This window comes from Fringilla coelebs, assembly GCF_963513975.1.
Source record: "Fringilla coelebs genome assembly, chromosome: 2".
NCBI lineage: Eukaryota > Metazoa > Chordata > Aves > Passeriformes > Fringillidae > Fringilla > Fringilla coelebs.
Genome location: NC_140029.1, coordinates 5837610 through 5865561, shown reverse-complemented (window position 1 = coordinate 5865561; position 27952 = coordinate 5837610). Strand labels below are relative to the sequence as shown.

The 27952-nt window shown below is 41.9% G+C and overlaps 2 protein-coding genes across 4 annotated transcripts in view; one reads left to right on the top strand and one right to left on the bottom strand.

Moving 5' to 3' along the window:
• Nucleotides 1-1007: 1007 nt before the first annotated feature.
• RRP1B (ribosomal RNA processing 1B) lies at nucleotides 1008-23613 on the bottom strand. Of its 2 annotated transcripts, none has more exons than XM_084201102.1 (16): nucleotides 23430-23613; nucleotides 19156-19238; nucleotides 18197-18254; nucleotides 17396-17481; nucleotides 16357-16418; nucleotides 14866-14995; nucleotides 13415-13479; nucleotides 12731-12894; nucleotides 12419-12513; nucleotides 11512-11609; nucleotides 11040-11059; nucleotides 10491-10622; nucleotides 9075-9817; nucleotides 6139-6285; nucleotides 5333-5399; nucleotides 1008-4312 (listed from the first exon to the last, which is right to left on the bottom strand). In XM_084201102.1, the coding sequence occupies exons 1-16, from the start codon at nucleotides 23560-23562 to the stop codon at nucleotides 4125-4127; spliced, it is 2271 nt and encodes a 756-aa protein (XP_084057228.1). In that variant the 5' UTR covers nucleotides 23563-23613; the 3' UTR covers nucleotides 1008-4124. The 2 variants fall into 2 exon arrangements, with proteins under 2 accessions (XP_084057228.1, XP_084057229.1); XM_084201103.1 differs by having other exon boundaries at nucleotides 12419-12510.
• A 1059-nt stretch (nucleotides 23614-24672) lies between these two features.
• The window catches only part of HSF2BP (heat shock transcription factor 2 binding protein), a gene marked incomplete at its 5' end in the record, with an annotated part of 30769 nt that continues 27489 nt past the window's right edge, over nucleotides 24673-27952 (top strand). Inside the window, 2 exons of one of the 2 annotated variants that reach the window (XM_084226941.1) lie at nucleotides 24673-24708; nucleotides 26780-26927. In XM_084226941.1, the coding sequence (XP_084083067.1) occupies nucleotides 24673-24708; nucleotides 26780-26927 (184 nt within the window). Of the gene's footprint in view, nucleotides 24709-26776; nucleotides 26928-27952 lie in introns of both variants that reach the window. The other variant, XM_084226940.1, reaches the window with a different exon arrangement.

Here is a 27952-nt window from a genome sequence, read left to right as displayed (position 1 = left end):
GCTCCGTGTCCAGCTGCAGGCTGGGATGAGTGGTGTCCCTCAGGGCTCTGCCTTGGCCCCAGGGTTCTTGCATGGCTCCCCCAATGACACAGACTTGGGCACAGACTGCAGCTGTTTCAGTTTCAGCATTTCAGATCTCTGCTGCTTTCCCTGGCCCTGTCTGGCTCCCATGATGGACCAGGCACAGGCGAGCATGGTTGGAAAAGCAGCATCTTTGGATCATGTGTCCATACTGAAGCCACCCTGTGTCACTCCCTTGGGATGGTGCACAGGCTTTGGGCCAGCCTCTTTTACACAAGAAGGAACTCTGATCCTGTTTTACCTGAGGACTCATGGTTTAACTTTACTAGTGACACTGGTCACATAGATCAGTTTTCTTTGTCTAAATAATTACTTCTGCATTCCTGAAAATTATGAGCCTGCAAAACAGTGTGATTAATTTTAATTGATCCTGAGCAGGTGCAGGGCCTGCCACTACCTGAGGTGGTGTTGCAGCACCCTGTGCAGGATTTAACTGTACATGAATTCTTTCAGATATGCTGCTGCTAACAAGCAGGCCAAGAGCTTTCCAAGTGTCCATCTCCCACCTATCCTGGCACTCTGCAGTACACATCTTGCCACATTATCACTTCAGTTTTCAATTTTCATCAAGCAGGGATAGGGTGTGATCTACTAATTTCTCTTGAGCAATCTTTTAGGTGCTGCTATCTCTTACCCAAAGTTCATACACCTTCAACTTCGTAGCTTTGGAACTTTGGGTTCCAAAGGTATGAAGTTCAAGGTGTATGAACAACTATGTCCTGTCCCCACCCTACTCCAAAAGTGTCTGAGTCTTCCTCAGTTTGGGCTCTTTATACTATCAAATAAAAAGAAAAGACAGAAAGCAGGTGCACACCAGCAAGAACAACTTTGTGTTTTTAAGTGGCCCCCCCAGATGTTACCCTCTCCAACCTCCCAAATTCACAATACAAAATACAATATCCACAAAAAATATGGTTTATTGGACTAGATTAAATGATGTAATGCTTAGACATTGTATTTGTATTAACAATGCTCTTGCAGAGGAACATAAAATGATACTTTTTTTCCTGTCTCTAATAAAATATTAGAGCAGGTAATTAATGACAAAGAGCACTGGATACTTTCCAAGTCACATAGCTTTGACAGACTGACTATAAGAGATCTTGCATATCCAATAATTGAAATAGAATTTTAACTTTTTGCCTTGCTGAATTAATTCTGTGCTTTTGAGTTCTCTTGAAGCTATGAAGAATTATAAACTATTAGAGCTTGACAAAGCTGATCAGATTTGTAACAAAAATACAGAGACAATTATTAAAAACCATTGTTCTTTGAAAGTTAGGCCACATTATTTTTGACTCAGAGCATGCCTGGCAGCTAGGGAGCTGGAAGAACACTGGAAAAAAACCCATGAAGTGACATCAAACAGATTAGATGAGTTTTCCTTTCTCTTTTCTTACCACTACATCTCTCCTCAGAGTACCATTGTGTCCATGCAGTGAATATTGCGAGTTACATTTCTTTTTTTTCTTTCTTTTTTTTTTTTTTTTGTCTTCAATGTTTATTGGCATTGTCACTATCCAAAGAATTTGGGTAATGTATTCAAATGTAACCCAACAATGCTGAATAAACTGCATTGACAGTGGTAGGGTTTTGTTTGTAAAGTTGTCCTGAATGAAATTCCAGATACCACTGAAGACAATACCCACCTCACAGGTATATTTATAAAACACTGCACCAGTTTCATGGCACAGATGGATTATGGATGCATTGCAACAAGCAACCACATCACTAAAATTTTAGATAAAAACCTGACTGCCATTTCTGCCCTCTCCATTTAACACAGTGGGCAACAAAGTAGTTGGGCAAACAACAGGTTCAGTGGATCTACAATCAACAGAGAAAGACCCAGACAATCAATACATTTTTATAATATGTTATATGTATTCAAATCAAACCCCAATGTGTCTGGATCCTGGATTTTTCTGCGCACACCAGATCCACCAAGTGATTGTTTGCATCTCTATCCTTGGCATCTCTGACCTCAGGCATTCACAACCATGCACATACAAATGGTTTTATGCATATTCCACAGAGACTTTTCACCCACAGGACAAAGTAACAGTACAACATATTGAACAGGCTGTTACACCCTACTCACCATCATCTTGTCAATAAAATCCATTATGCTAATATACAATGAGCTTTTTAAAACATAAATGAACTATACTTGCATAAATGAGTATCATTCATTTATCAATGTATTCTCCAGAGTTCTTTATTGATCACAGAAAGAGCTACAGCCTAGACCAATACCAAAATCAAATGAAATTCAGTCCTTCACATAAATGGGAAAAGACAAGAGCAAAATTAATTTCTGGCAGTACCACAAACCATGGACTGTCACAAAGTTATCGAGAGAACTGGGACGGATTAGAATTGAGCAGCTGAGACCAAGCAGCCATCTGGGGGTACCCCAGTGTTTTGAAGCAATTGTAGGTGAGGTACAAAAGAACAGTTTCAATACTGTTGCTTATGAGGAGTGATCTAGCAGAGGACTGGTAAAAACCAGCACTGAAGTATGCAAATATGTCACAAAATGTACTTCTGCTGGCTGAAGTAGCTAAATAAACATTTATCAGTTTATTTAACTGATAATCCAGTTATCCTAAGACAAGGTAATGAAGCAGGTTCACCCTCTCTCTTACAGGATCACAGGAATAACCGGTGTGAAGTTTCATGAATAACTTTGTTCTGGCACCAGGCTGTGCTTACAAGCTGAGCTCTAATGTAGAGATCTGCTGCAAAGCCTTTGCCTCATTCACATAAGGAAAATGCCCAAAGAAAGATTTCAAATCTTCCAATTGTATCAAAAAAGGTTTTATTTTTATTTACTCTTCCCCGCCTCACTGATCCCATTCAGATTAAATAAATGATCTCTTCCAGCAATGCACCTCAATCTTTACCAAAGAAGCAAATGAAAAACAAAACATGCAGAATAGTAATAAAATACCCAAATAAAAACTGAACTACAAGAAATGCCAAGTGGACATCTGATTCTACATCAAAACCAAACCCAAGCTGCATGGGCTGTGAAGTTTCACCCCATACTGAGAGGCACAAAGTTTTCAGAGAGATGTGCCCTACCCAAAGATGCACTACACCCATCTAGCTCACTTCAGTCCAGGCAGAGGTTCATGCACTGAATGAGGGCTGAGTTCTGGCTCAATGTGGGGACACCAGCTGCTAAAGCAGAAACCCAGGAGTCCTGTCAGACCTTCAGGAAAGGCAGCAGAGGGGGCTGGGGGAAGACTTGGAAATACCAAAGATTTCTCCTGCATGAATTTCAGTTCAGTGAAGAGAAGGAGCCAGCTCACAGTGTGATAGGCTCAAGCCAGTGATGGCACTTGCATTACTGAAAATAATGGGGTGACTCGTCCCCAACTCAGCAGGCAACCAGCTGTGAAGGTTTATTTGCACCAGTGACCACTTGAGCAACAGCTAAGGGTTTCTTATCCTGGGGAAAGCTCTCTTGCTAGCTGCAAAGCTACTCAAATCCAGCTGTTATTCAACAGACACACAAGGTAATCATTATTTCCAAAAGAATTAACAGGATGCCAGGGGTGACACATGATAAATGACATTGTAGAATTTTAAAATATATAAATACATGATCAAGTAGGCTTAAAATTTGCATTTCCTTTTTCCAATTTAAACTCTGTCTAATGAAAGACAGTTTAACAGCATGAAGTGCAAGTTGTCTTACACTGGCTCAAAAAAAAAAAAATCTCTGGAACAATCAAACCCTGAACATTCCTTAATTAAATGGACAAGTCTCTTGGGAATGACATGGGCAGAGACCATACTTTTTGTAGACCAAACCTGAGCAGAGATTGGGTTTTGTTTCTTTTCTGTAAAAAGACAAAACAAGTATTTCAAGGTAGAGCTGAAGTGGTTTCAAAATAGCAATGACCCAGGTCATAATCAGAATTTTGTATATACAATTTGTATTAACTTAAAAAAATAAAGAAGTTCAAAATACCTCCAGAGAACATTCTAGGTTAGCAAAATGTCCTGTACAAAATTAAGCCACATTTGTTGGTTTAAAAGAAGTCCACAGCAGTTGGTCTCTTAGCTGACATAGTAAATGGTCTCTTCATTTGGGGTTCTTTTGCTGGGGTCACTGTGGGTGACTTCAGCACCCCATGACGAGGTTTCTGTTCAGGATTGAAAGCCACACGGGAGGGTCCTTCTGGGCTCACCAATATACTTTTGTCAGTCTTTTTAAATTCTGTTGAAACAAACCAACAAAGTAAAATGAAATGCAACCACTGAAATAACTGGGCCTGTCATCAGCTGTGGATTTTCCCAGCCCTAGAAGCCTGAGTTAGAGCCTCAAGCCCAGCAAGGAGCCTTGGCAGATGGTGGTGAAGCACATCTCTCAGCAGAGCCCCTTGGGGAACAGGGTCTGCTGCAATGCACTGTGAACCCTCCCTGTGGTTCCACAGAGCACCAGAGACCCTGGGCCCTTTCCTCAGACAGAAGTGTTCCAGCCATCCTGAAAAACACCCCACTGAATTTAAAAGATGACACTGGGTCAGCAGTGTCTCTACTCTGACTGTTGAACAGCTCTAGAGACTGTTGGCCATCCCTTCAGCCAGCAGGCAGGCACTTTTTTCATTTTGTTCAGCTGTGTTATATTAATATGAAGACATTTACCAAAATACACTGTTCTCAATTTGAACTTGACCTTTTGCACACTTCAGAGAGTTAAAAAGTAGCTAAATGAATACATGGAATATAATTGTATGCTATGGAGCAAGACACTTATTTAACAGGGAAAATACCACCTCCTTAGAGAAGGGAAGTGACCTTTATGTACTCATGATCATTCATAAGCCACAAGTAGCCAAAATAGAAAGCAAACTTTGCTACTACAAAGTCTGATTTTAACAGCATGTCAGCATCTTTGCCTTGGGAAACAGAAGTGAGCAAAGAACACTGTGAAGTGCATGTGTTTCCAGAGGAGCTCTGCAAACAGGCAGCTCAGGAAAGTAATTCAGCACCCTGCTGCTGTTTTCCACCCATGAGACTCCTGCAGGTCACTAAAGCAGCACCCTGGAATTGCTCAAGTCTAGCTGCAGGGCTGAATGTGCTAAACTTTACCATCTCCTCTGGAAAGGAAATTGAGGGGGGTTTGTAAACTAAACATAAATATTGAGACAGGAACAGAATCATTCTGTTTTAGAGGTGTCCCACAGAGACTGTGAACACACACACACACACACACACATATATATACCAGACTCACCTGCCGTCATGTTTTTATTCAAGCCAAACGTTACTCTTTTGGAGCTGGGTGTCTGCAGTTTGTTAAGCTATAAAGCAAAATAAAGACATGAAATGAAATAAGATTTTTGAGGCAATGCTTTGAGTTCTTTCATTTGCACCCACTGATGTAAAACAGCCTACTTCTTCCTTCATTTTGCTTAGAATTGCCCCAATCCTCTGGCACTGACTGCTGCTAAGACAGCACTGTTTTCCTAGCCAAAAGCAAACCTATTCCATTTGTGCAGAAATCACATACTCTCCTTAATGTCATTATGTAAGTCAACAACAAACAAGAAGATATTTGTGGGTTAAACAGATTGGCCCCACTGCACTCGAGCCTCAAACTGCTAAGAGGACTAGAAAAGCTTTAAATGTTAAAAAGGTTTAAAGAAGAGGGCAGACTTTTGAAGCCCTGCACTGTTGCCACTTTCCATAAACAAGAAATGGAGGCTCAAAGTCCCTTTGCAAGACTGAAATCAGTTTGTTTTTGCTTTCTTGTGAAATGAGCGGATTCAGAATGGTGTGTGTTCAACAAGAAGGCTGAAAGCAGAAGGGAGGGAAGAAAAGATTTCAGAGACATCTAAAACTCATTTTCTGAAACTCTGGAGCCATGTGTGACTCTCTCAACAGCATCAGCATTTCCAGTTGTATCTGCTCATGTTAGACTGCTCTAGTTATATCTGCTCATACAGACTAACAGGGAGTGGAAAAGACATCACGAGTGATGAGGAACTTGCTTGGGATGACATTTGTTCCCAGACTCAGCTGTCCTTTGTGAGATCTCACCTGCATGGGTGTCCTGGTGGAAGAGATGGTGCTTCTGGCTTTCCTGAAGAACACTGCCTTTGGTACAGTTGATTTTTCAAATTTTACAAAATCACTTCCTGGTTTTGCTTTCTTTTTCTTTAATGGTGACAGAGCAGCACTGCTTTCCTATCAAGGAGGGAAAGGGACAAATGCTTCAGTACAAAGTTCTGTATTATCTCATACCTAGTGCTGTGACCAGTGCTGACCACACACTCACATCAGTTAATCACCATGTTTAGCTCCAAGTGGGTAATTTTGCAATTAGCATTACAGAAAGCAGAAGTTGAAGGCAAGCTCTGTGCAGAAATAGGAAAGTCATTGCAAAGAACAAAAGGAAGAATTTGTAATAGATCTGCCAAGCCCAGCAGAGTGCAAACAAACACATTTTCTCCATGTGCATGAGGATACATTGCAATTGATCCAGCTCTCCTGCACACAAGTGATCATTATTTTTTTCCTTCACCATAAGCAAAACCTCCTCTGTGGTACCCCTGGATGAATAAGATAAATAACTAATGAACAACACAGCTTTGGGCTAAGATGAAGACTTTGAAGAAAAAAACAGAGTATGAAATCTGACTACACGTTCAGAAATTCAGCTATTGTGTAGTGCTCCCAGCTTATTGACCAAAATTCATACTTTTATGGTATTCAATGCAATTCTTGTCTCCAGTACAAGGCAATTCTTAGGACTTGCACTGGCAGAGCTTTCTAACCTGCTGTCTGTGGACTGTGGTGAGGGAAAGTTCAGTTATGCTTCACATCAACCTAAAGAGGTAGAATTCCAAAGGTATTCACTGACAAACTGTGGAAAATGTAAGCAGATATGGCCTCTTTTGATCTGAAAATCACTTCTGCTTCAAATAAAAGGAAAACCCACAAGACTTCTTCTTTTCTGAATTGTGGAGACAACTCTGAAATAATGCTGATCTCATCTGGTATTTTTTCCCTTCTCCTCCTCCTCTTTTGTCTGAATATTTGAAGCTAACTCTCTGGAGGTGTGTGTTGTTCTTGAAGTCAAGAATCAAAACATGCCCCTCATTTCTGGGCACAAGGCCAGGATTACATAACTAAAACAAGGAAAGAAAACAACATGTTATTTCTCAAGCAATGAAAACAAAATTAGCAAAGCTTAATTTCCTCTGCATTTTAAGGTTTCCCCTGACCTCTTCCTTCTTCCATCAGTATTATCCCTCTCCTCCTGACTCAACTTCCAAGTACCTTTCCTTGTCTCCATCCCTTTTAACACACACACTCACACAACTATGTGAACTGAGCAGGAAAAGGCAAATTCCATAATTTCTTTGGAATTCCACATGAAGAGTGACCCAGTAGCACATGCCTGCCAGCCAACAGGCCAGTGCTGGGGTTGTGCTGCTGCCTTTCCCTCAGTGCCTGTGCTAAGTTGTGCCAACAACTCACTCCCATGAAGTCTGCAGGAACTTCTTATCTTGAATCTATCACAGGTCTTGGAACCTTTTGGTAATCTGCAGGAAACTCTCACAGAAAGAGATGGGGGTGTCATAATCATATTTTCTTACAAATTAAACTTTTATAGGCAAAGAAAAACCAGGTGTGAAACATGGAACACTGAAGCAACAGGAGACAAAGCCAATGGTTCCTACTTTGGAAGCCCCACAGTGAGAGAAGTGCAGTTTGAATAGTGGGGAGAGAGAAACCTTTTGGCTCCTCCCTCTCAGCACTTCATCATCAAAAACCAGAAAATGCCAGTTATTTTATTACTATTTAAGCAAAGTTTCAATATGAGTTTTTTTTCCTGTGAAGGACTATCTCCATATGCAAGGCTGCACTACTTAACTAATCCTAGAGGTTTAAACATAAGTCAAACAGAAGTGAGTTCATAGGCTCAAAACATGAAACTTTAACTCTTTTTTGTACTCATAATCTCATCTGTGCTTCATGAATTTTTTTCCACCAAAGTGAGATTGTCAGCAACACTTCCAAGAATGTAGCTAAACTGAATGTGTTAGGGTGAATATGCACATGGGAAATGAGCAGTTAAAAAGAATTTCAGTAGCAGGAGAGGGAAGAACACCTGTACTCTCTTTCTTAGCCACACTATCAAAACCATACAGTGCAAAATGCTTTTTGACTCTCAAAACACTGAGAAAAATCAACACTATTCTACTTATTACAAAGAAGAAAATGGGGGTGCAAGGTAGAGAGATAAAAAAAATTGGTTGCTCCCAAACTGCAAGGCATACATTTTTGAAGACATTGGATCTTCCTAGTGAACAAACACAGTGTTGTGTTTATAAAAAACTGGACTATTCATACATGTGATCACACAGCCATTAAAGGTCACAGTGTCATATTCTCTATTCCAGTGCCTGGTCTCTTTCCCAAATCCTTTCCCCAGACAGTCCTATCAGTTTTTTTAAGATGGAGCAGTGAGCAAGCAGAAGAAGCCACTCCTGAAATTGCTGTGGGCAGTTTCACAAGGAGCTGATCCTAATCTCGCATGCTGCTGCTACAGAAGGGATGTTCCATCTCCCCATTTCTCACTGTTCTGCCAAAATATGATGCCCTTTGTGAGCATGCTGTAAAGCTTAAAGAGAGACCCAATGACCCAATGCAAAAAAATCATTAATCCAGGGACCAAAGAAAAAACCAACAAAAAAGATAACCCCATCTTGCCCCTAATATCCCATTTTTCAGCTAGGTGGGTTCTTCCAGCTGAGTGGCTGGCACAGGATTTAGTGTGATTGTACAGGAGAGTGTGACACTGTAGCAGTGTGTGAATTTTGGGGAAATCAAGTTCTTTTTTGGTGACAATGCATGATGACACCACCAAGCAGCCCAATGCAGCCCCATGCTCGGAAAGCTAAAGCCAGATCAGAAAATGAGCCTGGCAGTTCCTGAAGCAGGCAGAGAAAAGAATGAGATGTACATACCACCTTCCTGTTTTTCTTGCATGCAGTCTCCAGAACTCCATTGGCTTCGACAGAGTTTAGCACCTCTTTAACTTTTCTCTTCTTTTTCAGAGTTGCTCCATTCTGACTGGAGACTTTCATCCCTTCCAAACCAACTAACTTTGTCTTTGTCTTCAGTGTGACCTTTCTGGAGGGTGCAGATTCAGCCCCTGCCTTTCTTGGCAGGGTCCCCAGCAAGCCCTCCTTGCTGGATTTCAGGTCAGTTTGCTGCACAGGGGGATCTCCATTCACCAGGACAGCCCCTGCTTTCTGCTTCTTTTTCACAGCCTTAGGAGGTAACAGAGTGACAGAAGGGCTGACATCCTCTGCTGCACTGGCAGTGGCTGGCCCATTCTGACACGCTGGTTTTGCAGGAACATTCTGCACTTTTGGATTCATTTTCTTCAACTGACTCTTTTTACTCTGCTCTGCGTCAGTCAGACTGTTCTGCACACAGATACTGTGATTTTCTCTGGTGTCAGTTGCTACATCTGTGGTCTCACTGGCCTCATTTACTAGCAATTTCTTTCTCTTCCTCTCCTTTTTATTTTCTGGCACCTTTTCCTGGCTAGAAGCATTGGATCCAGATGTTTCAGCTTTTCCCTCCTCACAATTTCCATCAGCTGTTCCAGAATCAGCACTTGGGCTGTCCCTCTTCTTCCTTTTTTTCCTCTTCCTCTGAGGAACTGGTGGCACCTTCCCACTTGACAGCTCTTCTTTATCCTCTAAATCCATCCCAAAAAGAATGCCACAACACACATGTGAAACACAAAGGTACTTACAACAACTGAACTGTGCTCTATTTTTGTTCTTTTCTTTTAAAATAGGTGCACCGTTTTCCTGTTATCAGCCTCTACAACCATTTTACTGTTACAGCTGCTCAGGACACTGCAGCCTGATGATGTCTGGCCTAATTAATATTTTGTTAATTTTGCCTTGCCACAGGTCTAAACCATTCCCTGTGACAACCCTATTTTTCATAGCAACATCCCTAAAAAGAGTTTTATTACCCTCCTGTTAAGCCCATCAGAAGGGCAACTCAAGGGTTCAGTATTTAAACATCCCCAAATTCTTATATTCTAACACTCATCCTGTTTTAAGATATGTTTCTGCTTTCCTACAGTAAATGCACCTGCTCAAAGGAGCAATGCAAACAGCTGCTTCCAGTTCTGCTTTTGACTGAAATTTTTGAGGTGATGCTTGCCTCAGAATTGGGAAGAGAAATCCTCCCACTTTCAATGAGAACTGAATTTCACATTTAACCTTCATCACGGGATACAAACCAGCACATCCTGAACAATAGCGTTGCCATCCTCAGAACAGCTTTTATCTGACACTTTGCCAAACCGTACAAGTCACTGCAGATTGTCTCTCTCCCAAATATTGATCTTGCCTTACCTTCTACTTTTTCCAGCTCATTTTGCTGCCAAGGCTTGACAGCTTTTTTCTTTCGCTTTCGCCTGCCAGATTCATCATCATCATCATCTTCATCTGTAGAAACATCTTCAGGAATATCTTGGGGGAAGATTCCTGTTGAGGAAGGATAAGGTATCAGAAAACTGAGAGTCCTACTTCTATGAATAGTTATGTTGTTCATAAACAGCATAACTCTCACAGAAAGAAAAAGCAACTCCTCTTTCTCCACTCAACCTTAAAGCAAAGCATATGACCCATTCCTATTTGTTAAAGCAAAAATAATCATCTTTCATTGAAGGACAAAGTACAGGGTTGCTCAAATTGTGAAAGGAATTTGGCCATCTCCAAAATATGTGTAATGTGTCTTAGTGAGATTTTAAAAACCAACAAACCCCCCAGTATAATATTCTTAAAATGCACATTAAAAAAAAGAGGAAAAATAATTCAAATACACATTGTATGGGAACATTATATGTAATTTAATAGAAAATAAAGACAGAGACTAGGGTCTGTCTGCTGCTCAGTCCTTACCTTCTGCTAAGTCCTGGAACCTGCAGGTGAGAGGGAGAAAAGAAAAAACAAAACATTATTACTCATTCAGTACCAATAATTACACTAGCAGAACAGCATCACTGCACTTACTATGGTTTTGTCAAAACAGGAACAACGTATTTTTGCATAGGATGCTACAAACTCCAGAAGAGATCTGCCTCAGTAACCCCCCTACTCAAACCAAGAAGAGATCTGCCTCAGTAACCCCCCTACTCAAACCAAATCACTGAAAGTATTGAGAAAACAACAATTTAACACTTTTCCTGCATCTGTTCCTTGCATCACACCCAAGCTGATGTCACATCCTGCAGTTCAAACCCACACTGTGCAGATAGACCCCAGCTGGCTGGTACCAATGAGGAACAGCACGACAATGGTGTCAGGACAAGACAGGCTGGGCAGAAAAAAAATCAAAGTAGCTTAGGAAAAGGTGTATTTCAGCAGAACTCACTTTTTGACCAGCTTGTACAGCCGCTTTCTGTTCAGGGAAGGTGTATTTTTCTTGCTTGCAAATTCAAAGATTTTGTCAGCAACAGCCTTGTAATCAAACTGTAGGAGGAGGGAAGTACAACACAGCTGTTCTTAGTTTATCCATGCAAGATAACCCAGTGCAACTCGTGTTACAAATATATCAAGTATTAAGTTCAATAGGTAACTTGTAAAGATACACATCTTGAAACAGACACCTCCTTTAAAGCCCAAATGTTTTCCTCTGTTGAAATTTACGCCCCCTTCACACACTGACTTGTACAGATGGCTGCTTCATTAACAGAACAGCTGAACTTGGTATCACTTTCTGAAACGTTCCTAACCTGATTACTTACTCAAGAGAGAAGCCAACCCACTTCAAAACTCCTATAAATATTTAGCTAAATATCAGATTTAAAGTGTGCCATGTCCTAATTCTTGTTTAAAAGCCACAGATACATGAAGTGTATCCACCTGCATGTGTGTTTGATGAGAGGATCTGTCAGAATCACTACACTGCACTGGCCCTGGGTCTAGAAAACCCAAATTGAAACATATTACCCTCTCTTCTATGTATCCCATCATCCATGTTCAATGAAAATGAAGCTGATTGCTTCCCCACCCTCACTGACTTGGCTTTTAACACACGCATTTTTTAACTCTTGAAACAGGAAGGGAGGAGCAGAAAACAGAAGGGATGTGAGAGAGGAAAGAGGAATTTAGACATGCATTTATTTTACTACCACTCACAGAACATACATTACATAAATACAACCTTAAAATTTTCTAACATATTTATCCATTAACACCCCTTACTTCTGCACCTCTTGAAAGGGATGGGGAAAAAAAGAGAGCAGAAATATCAGTAACAGACCAAAAGAGCCACAAACCTGAAGAACAGCCCCAATCCCATCATCAGCATTTTCATTAATATCCTCAGTGTTTTTAGCATTCTGTGCTGATCCTCTTGACAGAGATCTGTCTGCTATTATAGAAAAAAGACTGAATATTATTATTTTGTTTGAGATAAGTGACTCCAAAAGAACAAGCTTTACTAAGCACATCTGAAGGGAAGACAGGAAAACACAATTATCCTTACAACACCCTGAACATATGTTTGATTGGTTCAGAGCAGAAATGCATTTTCAGGAAACAGGTTTCCTAGCAACTCTTACCAGGGCAATTTAGAGTTTCCTCCTTACCTTTGGTTTTAAGCATCTCTTCATTTCCCTGTCTGCCTTCTTCAGAAACATTCTCCTCATCACTGTTGGTACCCAGCTCTTTCATCAGGTCCTCGATGGCAAAGGGGGACTGATCCACGATCATCTCAAAGACACCGGTGGCCACAGCGTGGAGCACACGCCGACTGTCACAGAGAGCAGGGTGAGCCCAAAGGCAGACCACAAACACCCTCCCTCCCAGGTCAGAAAAGTGGGAACTTGAGGGAAAAGGGATGAGAAAGAATGTGGAAGAACACTGGGCTCTTCAGATGATGAAAGTCAACCTGTTACTCCCTAAACAGAAATCCTTTAATCCAAGCAGTGTCCTGCTAATGTGCCCCTCATAAATTTCACTCTTTATGCTGACCTATATTACACTGCAAAGAAGCTGCTCAGCTGCTCCATGCATTAAAAAATTAAAATAACTGGACACATTAACCAACAAAGCGTGATATAGTTCTTATAAATCCATGGAGACGATCTATAGCTTTGATAAACACAAGTTATCTTCATATGACTGTGCACATTGCTGGTAAAATACCCTTCTTTCATTCTGAATTTATGCTTCTATAATTTCATTCTGAAATTACGCTTCTTTGATCCATTTATTACCATATTCAGAGTTTCTTAATTCTTAAAAAATATTTATTCTTTCATCAAACTTACTCCTTTGATTTGGCAGCAATTTTGCAGAAAGGTTCGATGAACTTGAGATTCTGGTCTGCTGTGAGCTGTTTGATTGGAAAGAAAAAAAATGTGAGTACAGAAAATACTGTATGTGTACACTGAAATTCCTTGATAATTGGTGTTTGTACAGGAACTGGTGTTGGGCATTTTTTTTAACAGTCTTTCAGCATATTATCTAATTCCAACTGGCAGAGGTATCCAGGACCTTTTTGTTACCACTAACTTCCAGATATTCCCTGGAAGTATTATCGAAACACACTGCCTTGCAGACTTTATTCTGCTGAGTTCAGAAATACAACAAAGCTTCTTACTTTAGATAAGGAACCATGAGGCAGAGAAAGCTTAAATAATTGTGTGTACTTTCCCAAAGGTCTGTAGCAGTCGAGAACAGGATTTGGGTTTCTCTTAACAGGGGTGCTTGCACCAAAACCCTCTCAGCTACAGTAGAGCTAAAGATAAAGACTCTTCCCTTCAAAATTCAATTTATGAGCATCATCTGTGACTTCATATAGTCTGGGGGACTCACTCCCCTCTCCAGGCTTCCAGTGAGTGGCTTAGCTACAGCTGTGTGACTGCGGAGCAGCAGAAATTATTTGGGCTCCAATTCTCTGGTGCAGACCTCATCTCTCTCTTGATCCACAATCCAGAACCTCAAAACCTGCAGGCAGGATTGGTTTAAGTACTGACTGCAAGGAATAGGATGGAAAAGTGCTGACAGCTTTGTTCACTGCAAGGAGAAGTATCAGAGGCCAGAGACAAGGGGAGCTAACTGAGGAGGAGCCTGGGATGAACGAGGGGCAGCAGGAAGGGTGGAACGACAGGAGAAATGCTCCTTGGCTTTGCTGCTGCAAAACTCTGCCCCACTGGAACAGCAGCCAAAATTAAGGGCCATCAATTAACTGTGACAGCAACACACAGCAGAGCAAGACAGATGTGACCAGAAAAACAAACATCTGGATGTGGGGGGTAAACTGCACAATGCACAGACAACAATAAGCAAATATACAACCGAGAAAGCTCACTTTCCTCCTCTATTTAGGCACTACACAACGAGCCAAGAGCAAGCTTTATGTCAGCCTTTGCCAAAGCAAAGACTGGAAAACATGCTCACACAAGGGAAATTGCACTGAGTCCCCTCTGAAACAAAGAAATGAGAGTAGTCTAACTATTTTATTGCTATTTTTCCAACCTCAATTTGGAGCAGCATAGCAGTACTCAGGAACTTGAGAGAAACTACCATATTCCCACTGTCAAAGACATGAACAAAAGCAAAAGCATAACTTGTAGTAAGTCACTTTCTTCATGCTTACTCAGTGTTGTTATATTTAAAACCATTAAAAATTACATAACCTAAAAGTTACATTTCTTCTAAGATGCTTCATGCCACAGTTAACATCAATCAGGAGTAAAATTGCAAAGTATTTTCTAACCTCCTTTGCACCAACTTTAGCCAATTCATCCAGATAGATATCAATGAAATGGAACTTTATCCCAGTGGGAGAATTGCTGTCTGGGTCCATAATTTCTTTCATTAATAGCTGCAGCAATGGTTCAACTAGACTGAAAAAAAAAAAAAAAAAAAAGAGGAAAAAACCCAAGATATTAATATTCAATTGCTCATGTCTTATTTGCCTTGAAAACAAACTCTTGTCTTGAAAACAAGCTCCACTTCTTTACAGTTATGGAGAGCTACCCAGTTTGAATTTTCTCCTTTCTTTTTTTACCCTGAGGCCTATCATTGCTATCTTTCAGGAAAATGAAGTTTTGTATATTCCAAGCTTTGTCCCCTGGCATTCCTTGACACCAGCTGCAATTTTGGCCAGAAGTAACATTTACAGTTCCAAAGAACACTGAAAAACCATAAACACTCTTTCAGTTTTACTTTAATACACATTTCTTCAAAAGCATTTTAAAAGACAAGAGGGAAGAAAGTCATGCTAGGCACCTTCTTGGCTCCACTCAGGAGGGAAAGGCAGTTCTTGAGCTCCCTCACTCTGCAAAGAAAGGAATCATGATCCTCTCTCCCCACACTGCCTCCTTCCAGTGAAAGATGGAGGCCAAAGCCATAAGAAATCTTGTCAGAAATCAGTTTGGGTGACCATGTGTGTGGGAAGAAGGGCTTCAGCTTTATCAAACCTCCTCCCACACATTCTGCTCCTGTCAAGGAACATTTTCATCTCTTCAACCTGAGGGCATTTACCCAGTGCAAAATTAAGGTGGAACAGCAGGGATGGGGTGTCCTTTACCTCTGCATTCCTTTCTGTTTCCACAAAAACATGCCTGCGTGCATCCCACATTTCAGATAGTGAGTGAGAGAAAGGATAATCTTAACACTGGGTTATTTTCAATGAAAAGATTTAAATCTCTTCATCAACTTAAAGACAACAAGCTTAGAAGTGGCACAAGAGCTCTAGACAGAGCAAATTACTACAATTATTTGCCTTTTAATAGCATATGGAAGAAATAGAACTAAACCCACTGATGTTTACAACAAACAGGAGGCTAGTTTACAATTAAGGGGTTCTGCCTTATCAGAAGAGAAGTCACCATGATTAACCACAATAAAATAAATACTTAAAAAAAAGTCAAAGCCAATCAGAAAGCCATAAACACACAAAAAAATTCATTTTCTGTATTTTCTGGGGTGCAGATTCCCTGTGTAGTCTCTCTGTAGATGATATTTCATTGATAGCTCTTCTGTCTACATCAGAAAATGAAATACTTTAAATACTGTATTTAATTTAATGAAGTGTAACACATTACTGGTTACTAAACAAAGTGATACGAAGAACAAATAAACCTTAAGACCTCATGACAGTAGTATCTATGGAAAAGAAGAATCTATTAAATACAAATATATTTGAATGCAGGTATATTGGGTGACTTTTTTATGATACAACAACATTCAGAAATCTGCTTACCCCTCATCCCATTCATTTCTTTTCAGCACTTCAAAGGATTGCCTCAAAATCAGACGCATCAGCTGCAAAGCAAAAATCTGTTAAACTTGCTGTTTGTGAAAACAGGTAAAGGAGCCACTGGCTGTAATATGAACAGATTTCTTGGTCAACCTCTATAGCACAAAGTGGAAGCTGCCTCACATGAATGTTTTGACAGATTGTCTATCATGTAATGCAACAGAAGGGTGCTGCAAAAAGGACAACAAACTATTTTCATATGCTAAGCACAAAAATTCATTATAATTTCTATACAGCTTTCTCTTGATTCACACCCCTGATTTCTTCATTAAGTACTGCCCTAACCGAAGAAAAGCCATAGCTTAAACTGGACACAACAATATGGGTCAGATGATAACAATAATAATTTAATTTACTTGAAAATGGCACTAAGAGACAGTCACATGTAAAACAGCGACATTCAACTGGCTCAAAACACTTAACTTACTGAAATAACTTCTATCTGCTAATATTGGGAAAGAAAAAACACCAGTGAATGTGCCTGCAATTAACTTCTTTCAAAGAAGATAATGGCATTTTGTTCTTTACAAAACTATGCTTCTTAAGATTCTAGTTCCTGTTTAAATATTCTGTTTCCTATAGAAAGAATTATGACTACTCAATGTACTACAGTGGATACTTTACTGGTGGAAAGTTTGTGTTCTAGTGCAGAGTCATAAAAGAGTCTTTAAACAGTCTGATCTAAACTGATGTTGATAGTGTTCTTTGAGACAGTACTTATATTCCAGTATAGAAATTAATGAGAAAAATCACTATGTTAGAAGAGAAAGCACTTGAGCACAACATAAACTGTGCTGGCTTTTAGGTTCATGCAGTAGTGAGTGCAAGCCTTTAAAACAAACATCTCTTGCAAAGTGTCAAAAAGATGATACCTTGTCTTCTCTTACAATGCACACCAATGCATGTGCAGACAGAGCTGCCTTCCAGCACACCAGTACCACACATTTTCTAGCAACAAACACCACCAGAAAGGTATAGTTACCATGTAGTATTTGTCCAGCCGCAGATTGTCAATCCCATTCCACTCCCGGTTCATCGTCTGCCAAAATGTCTGGATGAAGAGGTGTCCTGCAAGGGAGCAAGGAGAAACACCTGCATGTCTGGCACAGTGGGCTCTTCTGCTGATCTGAAAGGATCTCAAGAAAGGGATGCACTTCCCTAGGATTCTCCTAGTGACAGGGACAGAGCTGAGGGAAGACAGGCTTGACACTGGTACAATAATCAATTAAACTTGAGAACAATGCAGGAAAAGGCACATAGATACTTTTAAAAACAAGTTTAATTACATGGAGAGATTTGTGTTTCATATATATATAACTTTGTGTTATATACACACAATGTGTTATACACACATATTTGAGCAAAATATCTGTTCTGCACCCATTTCTACCCATGCATTTTTGGCACTGACTGAGTACTCCAGTTCATAACCATTCTGAATACCAGGAGCTTAACAGCTCATGAAACAAGGCTGGTTTTGAGCAGGAAATACACAGAACAGTCTATGCAGAATGGAGAAGTAAGGGGACAAGTTTGTTTTGCTACCTGTCCTCAAAAATCTCACCTGTATCACGCTGAAGACACAACTCTTCTGCAACAGCCAGAAAAACCCTGCAGCTCCTGCCTCCCTTAATGGAATCATACTGACCAGTGGGACAAAAAGGAATGAAAAAAACACCAAAACAGCCCCCCCATCTGTCTGTCTTTATTCTGGCACTGTGATAGTGGAATCACCAAAGAGGGAAGCACCCTACAAAGCATTAGGTGATTAAATAGTACTTACGAGTCTCTGTATTCTGAAACACGTGGATAAGCTGGGAGATATTGGCTGCAAGTTCCTCCTAAAAGTAAATAAATATAGTTAGTGTAGGATGTTTTAGAGTTTGGTCTCCTCACTAAACACATGACCAGCAAAAAGCAAGAAGTATGAATTTCATGAAACATCTCTCAAAATGAAAACCATTCTCTCAACAGCTGCTTTAGTACTGCAGTTATCCTTGCACTGGGACTAGGTCAGCTGAAAGAGAAGTCTCAAGGGTACCAAAACCAGTTCATTTTACCAGATCTCTGCACAAACCATCTTTCTGACAGCAGACAAAATTAAATTAGGAGGAGAACCCCATGTATTTGAATTAATAAATGATGCAAAACTGACAGGGCAGTGCTGTCATACAGGTCTCTGTGGAGGGGTGTGAGCTATGTGTGAGATAAACCTTGTTCATGGAGACAAGTGATCTGAAAATTGAGGTTACTGAGAGCTGGCACTCCAAAACCAGTTTCTCTGTAAAGTAGGGAGACAAACAAGTAAAAGTTGACAAAAATATGCAATAGGGACAAAGTTGGTAGTAGAGGAAATGCTACTGAACTAACAAAGGAAAAGGAAGTGTAGAACTTTCACACTAAAATCTGCACAAATATTGTAGCTGCAGTTAAGGGCAACCTGCTGTTACTGTTTAAGTTGCACAAAATCAACATTTCATGAGGCACCTATTTTAGCTCTCCTTTTGAAATGTAAACAGCTACACCTGCCCCTCAGAAAGTGGTTCCAAATGTGATCTGTTCATCTTCAGATCACCGAGTTACAGTCACCTCTTCTCCTGCATGTGCCACAGATGGGCTGCGGGGGCAGGCACAAAAAAAAAAAAAAAAAAAAAGATTATTTTCTCCATTCTAAACTAGTATGTCTCTAGAGTGTGTTTTGGAGGGGCCCCCCTCAAGTAAATACAAACCTAGTTACTATACCTGAAGCAGAGGTTTATCCTGCATCCACATACAATAAAAAAGGCCTTTCCATATTTTCAGCAGTTCTTCCTGACTGAAGCCACCTACAGTACAGAACAAGTCTGAATGAAAGGAAAAAACCACACATTTCCACCAAAATATTTTCATGCAGTTCCCTCTGCTCCCTGCTTTCTTCTTCTCTGTTTTTATTATTTTCTCTGGGTTGCTACTGTAAGCACATTAATTGGAAGGCAATTTGGCATAGGACAGTGATAGAAACTGTAAGCTTCTACCTTGTACTAAAACAACAAAGATTTCAAAGCAATCACAGGTAAGATGAATACCAAGATAATTCTGATAAATACCTCTGGCATATTTTTAACACCAAGTCTGAAAAAAAAATTTTAATGAGAGGATTAGAAATAGTTTTACAAGAAACATTATATTTTTTGTTTAGTTGTTTTTAACAAGCCTCACTCTACCAATAGTTTTACTCCTTACTAGAGGTTTGTTTTGATAGAATAAACTTATAGCAATCAATACATTTATTTCTATGTTAAACTTTATAGTCAAAGAGCCTGTGCAACTATAATGAAAGTTTTTCTGATACAGGTAGTCTTGGAACGTAGTAACATCTGAATTTTAACAGCAAAAAAATATTTTCACATTCCAGAAGTAAAGTACTACATGGAAAGCCACTAATACCTGCTCAAGAACTGGATTTTTCATTACATCAGGTAAATTTATGTGAAGTAAAATTATAACAGTACATTGTTACAATGCAGCTACAATGACCTACTAGAGCTATTTTCAAACTATGGCCTATTAAATACTCCCAACCAATCTCATGAAAAATCACTTTGAAAAGGTCATCATCTTCGGTAAGCTCAAATTTGCTCCAAAAAGATCACTGTCTCAGGGGTTTGCCAGTCAGAAAGCTTGAGACACAATGCAAGATCTAAATTGTGCACTTTCCCCTTGGACCAAGTCATTTGAAAGCAATCATCACTCAGACAAAAACACCTGCAAACACATTAGCCCTGCTTGCTTGAAAGGAAAGGAAGTGAGGAAATATGCAAAATCTATGTAGGAAGCAATATGTCCAGTAATATTAAGCATTAATTATAAATTCCACTCAGATTTGACAATACTGTAATGATAAAACATGAAATAAATTGATTAACTGATTTAATATTCATTGAAATATTAAAATTAATAACATTCCTTAAGGGAATTGTATATGACATACTGAGTAGTATGAAGCAGTTTTAACCTCACAGGCAGCATTAACCCTACAGAGGCATCAGACAGAGGCATCACCTGCTACCTGTAAATGGGGCTCAGGAGTTCACAGAATTGAATCACAGAATTATTCAGGTTGGAAAAGACCTCTCAGATAATCACTGCAAGGACATCACTAAACCATGTTCCCAAGTGCCATATCTACATATCTTTTAAATCCCTCCAGGGACATTAACTCCACCACTGCCCTGGACAGCCTGCTTCTGTGCTCTGAGGGAAGAAAACACAGACTTTCATGGGGTTGCTTTTCATACACACAGGGCTTTTTAAAGTGTCCTAGGCAGTCCTGTGTCCATTTGACATAAGACTCTGACCAAAAATTAAGCAATTTTCTTATCCTAGTGCCTCAAAAGAGTAGTTTGAAGCTTGTGTTTTCTGTTCTTCCAACTTTATGTGCTGTTCCCAGCCACAGCTGGCAAATAAAAACCTCTGAAGTATGGTTATTTTAAAACCTGAATGCATTTTATTAGCAACCACAGTGCCCAGAACTGAAGGCTTTCTTATACCTTAAACCTATCCCTTTAGGGCTTGAATTGTAACTGTCCCTGTGCACAGCAGCTCTGTTCTGTGTATTGTGGGAGCTCGGATTAATGTGTTTCAACCACTCAGAGCTACTTTAATGCAAGCATTGCTAGCCTGTCTGTCTGGGAGTGGGGCTGCTTTGACACTGCCTATCATTGAACTTGTTACAATTTTTCCTATTCTAGATAATTGCAATGGACCAGATCCACACTGGTATAGTAATTTCAGTAGAAATTACAGAAATCCTTTATAGATCCAGGCCCAAGTAAGTGCAGCTCTGTCAGACAGGGAACCCCCTGAGCAATCTGCCCTCTTTTGCTAGAAGTTATTTCTGTTTACTATTCTTTCATCCATTCATTTGGTAGCTCAATGCCTTGCACAGAGTTTAACTTCTTGCTGAAAATTTAAGAAGTTCCCTCAGCCTTAGCACAGACCACACAGAGCAGTCCTGTCTACATAATAAACACCTGACAGTCCTGAACATCAGGTGAACTCCAGCACTTCTGCCAAAATTCAGCACATTCCCAACTCCTCAGGTCAGGGCATCTTACCTGAGTTGGCTGATGTGTGAATCCCTCTCAGAACACTGGATGGGTAGAGTAATATATATTATAATATAATTGCTAATTAATAAATAACTGCTAATAATAAATAACTTTATATACATAATTGTAAGTGCTAATTAATAAATAACTTTTAAAAAACCCTCTCTTCTGAACATGCTTTTTCTCTAAGCCCAAAGAAGCCAATCTTTGTTTCAATACTACCAGTTTGGTTAGTACCTAACAGCAAGTAAATCTGAGAGTTCTGGAAATTAGTCACCCTTGTTTCCTACTCATTTGTATTCCATGGTGTGCTGATTTTAACATGCAAGAGGTTCATAGCCCAACTGAGCCATTTCCCTGTGAAGGTTTCATGATATTTTAGAGCAGTGCCTGAACCTGCAGCCTTTTCCCTCAGTTATGGGCACCCCTGTCCTTCCTGTGGCTGTTTCCACAAACTGCAAGGAATCTGACTGGGATGCACAAAGCACTACTGAACACACAGCCCCCCTTAGAAAGTCTCCAGAGCTAAAAAATAGAAAGTCCTTGGGAGGTACATGATGCACACATCCTAGTCCCCAGGCAATCCCTAGATCTATGTCAACTACCAGGAATGGGATAATGCCTGTTGGCTCCCTGGCCTGACCCTGTAAGGCTGTTCTGGGTGTTCTTCCCTCTGTCAGGAGTGGCAAATGGCTCAAAGACTACTTGGAAAGGCAAGAAACAATATTCACTCTACAGTCTTTTCAAGGAATTCACAGAGGCCCAACCAGCACTCCAGCTGCAGTTCAGCTCCAGGGGTCAGCTCTAGGCTGGTTGCTGGTTCCTCAAAGCCATATATATATATATATATATATATACACACACACAAATATATAAAAGATAGATGTAATATGCAATAATAAATAATTTAAATGTATGATAATAAAATAATGTATAAAGCAGCTTATAAAGTATATGTTTTCTATAAAAGAAACATAAAACATAGATTACATTATATGTATTATATGTAATATGAGGTATAGGAATAACACACATGCATGTGGAAACTGTGCACATGTGCAGTTTCAGGTGCAGGGACCTTCAGATTGGCTTTGTCAGCCTCAAACTGACTCCAGGGGCACCACTGAACTCTTAGTTCTAAGGTGCCAATATACAGCTCCAAGTAGAATTTTTGGGAAAATGTAGGAAAAAAAACTTTTGATACCATGAACTGAAGGTAACAGGTAACCCAAATGGGATACACAGAACCAGCTGCAATTACACAGGTGCTGAAAAATAACTTAGTTTTCCTCAATTCCCTCCGATGCTCCTGAACATCAGTCATGGAAACAGGCATCACCTCATAGCAACAACAGAAGATGAAACTTTATTCTGCATATACCGGGATGTTTCCAGCCTGGGTCACTTCAGTGCATTTACGCCCTGTTCCTTGGGAACGAGAGCACACGACCCATCCTGCTCCCATCCCGGATTTGTTAATGCTGCCAGCGAGACCCTCCCTCGATCCCAGCTGATCCTTCCCGAGCCCCTCCGGTGCCCGGAGACCCTTCCCGAGCGAGGATCCACGAGTGCCTCAGCTCCCGGGCGCTGGGGCTGCGCTTGCGGCACCACCGGGGCAACACGTGCGTATACATGGGGAAATACATGGGTGAAATAACAACAACAACAAAAAAATTAAAAGCAAAAGCAAAAATTAAAGAAAAAGAAAAAAATATATTAAAAAAAAAAAAAAAGCCCGAGAGGAAGCCCCGAGGAGGCGTGCCGGGCTCAGGGCGCACACGTGGTGCTTCCTTCCGTCCCCATGCCGTCCGGCCGCCTGGGCCGCCGCTGCCTCACCACGCCACCACGGCCCCCGCCACTGGGCCTTTCCCGGTCCCCGTCCCTAGCCCGGTCCCTGTCCGCCCCCCGGGCCGCCCCGGTCCGTACCGCCGGGCCGCTGGGTCCGCACGCCGATGTAGCCCCGTAGCTTCTTCAGGGCGCGGTCTCGGATGCGCTTCTCGTTGGCGGCCAAGCGCTGCGCGAACTGCACCTCAGGCGGCTGCACGGCCGCGGGAGCCATGGCCCGGCCTGGCCCCGTCCCTGCCCCGCTCCCGGCCCGGCCTGGCCTGTCCGCGCCGCACCGGGCTCCGCCTGATGCCGTCAGCAGCGCCGGGCTCTGCCGTCACCGCGGGGAGGCGGAGCGCGGGGATGGGCGCAGGGCTATCGCGGAGGTCGGGGCTCGTCGGCACCTTCAGGACCCGCTCACTCACGGGAGGCACCGGCCGGAGTACCCCCGGGCTCTCCACCGGCCCGAGCACCCCACAGTCACAGAGTCATGAAGGCTGGGAAAAAACCTGGGAGATCATCGGGGCCAGCCTGTGACTGATCACCACGCTGTGGAGCGGCACATGGCACCGAGTGCCGCGTCCGTCCTGAATGGAGGGGCCCAGAGCGGGACACAGCACCTAAGTGCGGCCTCACCTGTGCCCCCTACAGAGGCACAATCACTGTCCTGGTCCTGCTGGCCGTACTATTGCTGACACAGGCCAGGTGCCGTTGGCCTTCTTGGCCACCTGGGCACAGCCTCTGCTGACCAGCACCCCAGGTCCTTTTCCTCCGGGCAGCTTTCCAGACTCTTTTCCCAGGCTGGAGCTGCAGGGGCTTGTTGTGCCCCAAGTGCAGGAGCCAGCAGCTGGCCTTGTTGAACCTGCCACCACTCGGTCCTCCCATCCGACCTGTCCAGATCTTCCAGCAGATCAATCCTCCCTCCCAGCTTGGTGTCAGCCCTGGAGCCTCCAGCCCCAGGGGCACCACGGCAGGGCCGGGCTGGAGCTCCCCGCAACCCGGTATTGTCCCAGCACTGTCACGGTGTTCTCCCGATGTTATCGCGGTGTTGGCCCAGTGTTACCCCGGTGTTTTCCCGGTATTGTGCCGGTGTTGTCCCGATGTTACTCTACTGTTATCCCGCTACTGTCGTGGTGTTCTCCCCGTGTTATCCCTGTGCCGCTCCAGGCGGGGCTGGGGGCGGAGCACAACCACCAGATCACGCCCAGGCCACACCCCTATACGAACACACCCAATAGGAGTGGGCGTGGGCGCAGCGTGGGCGTGGCCATAGCGTGTCCCTTCCCGCCCTCACGCCGTGGCGCTCCTGCTCGCCCCGCACGACGCCGCTGTCGCCGCTGTCGCGATGTGGCGCAGCGCCGGCCTCGCTGGCGACGCGCAGGTATCGCGAGCAGCCCGGGGGCGCCCGGGGCTGGTTCTGAGGCCGGGCCCGGCCCGGGGGTCTATGCGGGCGTGGGTGCCCGAGGAGCAGAAGGAGCGGGGGTTGTGCGGTGGTCCTGGGCCTTACGGGGCCCTGAGGGGGGATGGCGGGGCCGCAGGGAGAGAGGAGCGTGGTGGGGCTGTAGAGGCACCCTGGGCTGGTGGGGAGTGAGTGGGGGAAGGGCTGGCAGTGATTCCTTGCTGGGGTTCATCGCCCGCTGGGAGCTCTGCCCCGTTCGGCCCCCAGGGGCATTCCCGTCCCTGGGCTCACACCGGGCAGGACATGACGAGCTCAGGTGCTTGACTGGGTGACTTCATCCCTGTGAAAGATCTCGGTGAAGTCAAATTTCCTACTTCCAGGTGCCTGCTGTTACTGTAAAGGACTGGACAGAAAATTCCTGTTCTCCCTGTCTGTGTTTGCCTTTTACGTACTCCTGTAGTGCAGAGAGATGTGGAGAGGCTGCTTGAACAGAGAAAATAAAACTTGTCTGCTGTAACAGCAGTGCTGCAAAGACCTGTGCTTACTGTGGGAGCTACAAAGGAGAATTTTCTCCTTACTGCACATTTCATGTCTCAGCACCAGTTATTCACAGCTGTGGTTCAGCTTCTGCTAGTGAACAGAGCTATTTTTATGTACCAAATTTTGCTCTGCGATTCTGAGCCATGCTGAATTCTCTCTGTCATTCATGGTTGCTGACACACAGATGGCATTCCTCTAAAGACTCCTTTTCCCATATGTTTGCTCCACACTTTCTTGAGACCTAGATGAGTGGAATTTTTCTAGAGTCATGTCATGTGCTGCTTGGCCTTATGAACCTTGCCATAGATGTAACTTAGAGTTGACAGTTCAAAATAAAGCAAAATCTTTCTTCCATACCATCATTACAGCTCTGAACCTGCAGAGGTGGAACTGACCTGTCCCAAAACTCTCTGGATTTGAAAGACAGCTGGGAAAAAAATAGAGTAGGAAGCAAAACTGAAAGGAAATGTTCAATTTTAGGAAGCAGGGAAGCAGAAAGAATTATAGGGAATGGTTGGAGAGGATGACTTCCATTTGTCTTGTGTGTCTGCTCTTGAGAAGACTGTGGGGATGGCACATTTTGAACCTGTAGGAGATGAGATTTTGGTTTGTTGGCCTTTTTCCTCTGGGGTAAGATGTGATCCATAAAACATCTCATTTTGTCAGCACTGTTCTCAGTGCAGTGCAAAGCAGTACCAAGATAGAACTTAAAGCATATTAAGTGATTGATGTTTTAGTCAAAACACGTTAAAACTTTTTTTTTGTTGATGTGTGTGTGTATCAGCCTTTTAAATATCCAGCTGAGTGCACATATATGTACATCAGAAATTGGACTTTATGGGGGTTTTTGTACAGAAATTGCTCTGTACTTTTAAAATTAACACACATTCTGCTGGACTATTGAATGAAAATTATTCTGTTGTTATAGTTTGGCAGGAGAGAAGCTAGTAAACATTTCTGTCTTACCTTGAGATTAATTTATGTGAGATTGCATTGCAGATGGCTGCAAGTAATTTTTGCTCTTCCCAAAAGATAAATTGGTTTGAAAACTGTACTGTTTCCTCCAAAAGAGTTGTAATTTAGGACTGAGGATCTTGCAAATGTTTGAATTAATTAAAAAGCTGAGTAATCATATCCTTTACGACAGTCATGAAACAACAGCTTGGTGTGTGCTGCTCACATCTTAAAATGGGAGTGTTAATTTTTGCAGCATTCCCAGATTCATTGCACACATTTTGGGTGAAGAAACACATGAAGAGAGATAAGGCTATTTACTTAAGGCCACAGTGGCAAAAATTAAGATTACAGTCAAAGGGTCAATCTCAGAGACTTTTGGGTTTGATTGTTGGATAGGTCTCATTAAAAAGTTACGAATTGCTGAAATGATGCCATAGAGAGGAATATTTTTGTCCAAGAAAAGAAATTGAAGCAGAAAAGCACTACAAGACTGTAACAGTGTCTTTGGTTGGTTGTTGGTTTCTTTTTGTTTTGCTTTGTTGTTTTATTTCAGAAGGCTGAAACCAAAGAGGAGTTTGTAAAAGTTAGAAGGAGAGATTTGGAAAGGCTGACAACTGAAGTTATGCAACTGCGGGATTTCTTACCCAAAATAGTAAATGGAGATATCCTGGGGACATTCCAGAAGCTGGATGCTATTGAATCAAGTGAGTAGCACCATCTTACAAGCTCTTGCAGTTTCTGCCAGAACTGCTTAGAACTAACTGTTGTGCTCCAGAAATAGCTGTAGAGTTTGTGGAGCTATTCCAGATTCAACTCTGTTGTTCAGTGACTGCTTCAGTAAATTAATGTGTTTGTAGTGAAGAAAATTACAAGTTGCCTTAGGAATAATCAGACATGTCAAATTAATCTTTAAAAATATTTTACTGTGGATAAAAACGTATGTAGTTGAGGTAGTAAGGGAAGCTGTATGAGGAACAAAAAGTGTTTTCCCTTTGAGAAAAGGCAAAAACATTTTGTTTTTCAAAAGGTGACTTTCACAGAAAAAAAAAACCAACAAAATAATGGTAAATAGAAGTGGGTAAAAATTGGAAGGAAGAGTGAATTAATCTTGTATTTGGCCTGTCTTGTTCTTTAGCTTGTATGCTTTACAAATAAAAAGAAGATTCTGTAATAAAGTATTTTTATTGCTGTCCCCAAAGTCCGTTTTTTCAATGTTGGGTTTCTCTGTGCGTTATTTTTTTCAAATATAACCCCACTCCCAACATGCCATCAGGGCCAAATAGGAGTCAGCTCCATCCCTGGTCTGTAGCTTACCTGCAGCTGCACAATTTACCTGGATTTGGGTTTGCCTGAAAAGACATGGAACAAGCATTGAGACAGATTACAGAGAGTGTGTCTCTTTTAGAATATCAAGTGATAAATGGAAAATTAATTTGCAACAGGCAGCTAAGGAAAAGCAAGGTAGGACCTCAAGGCCTGTGTCTGACAATGTCATATATTGGGGCAGAGCTTCCAGCTGTCTCAGTGATCTACTTTTTGGGAAGATTCTTCCATGTCACAAGCAGTGGATAGGATCTGGAGGTGTTCTCTGTTGCAAGGCATCAGGGACTGTTTCCAGTTGTGTTTAGTGTGCAAGATCCTCAATTACTTTTTACCTTCTTTTCTTGAGATTCCTCTCACTGCTCCTTCTTACATTCCTTGTGCCAGGCATCAAGGAGACACTGTCAGT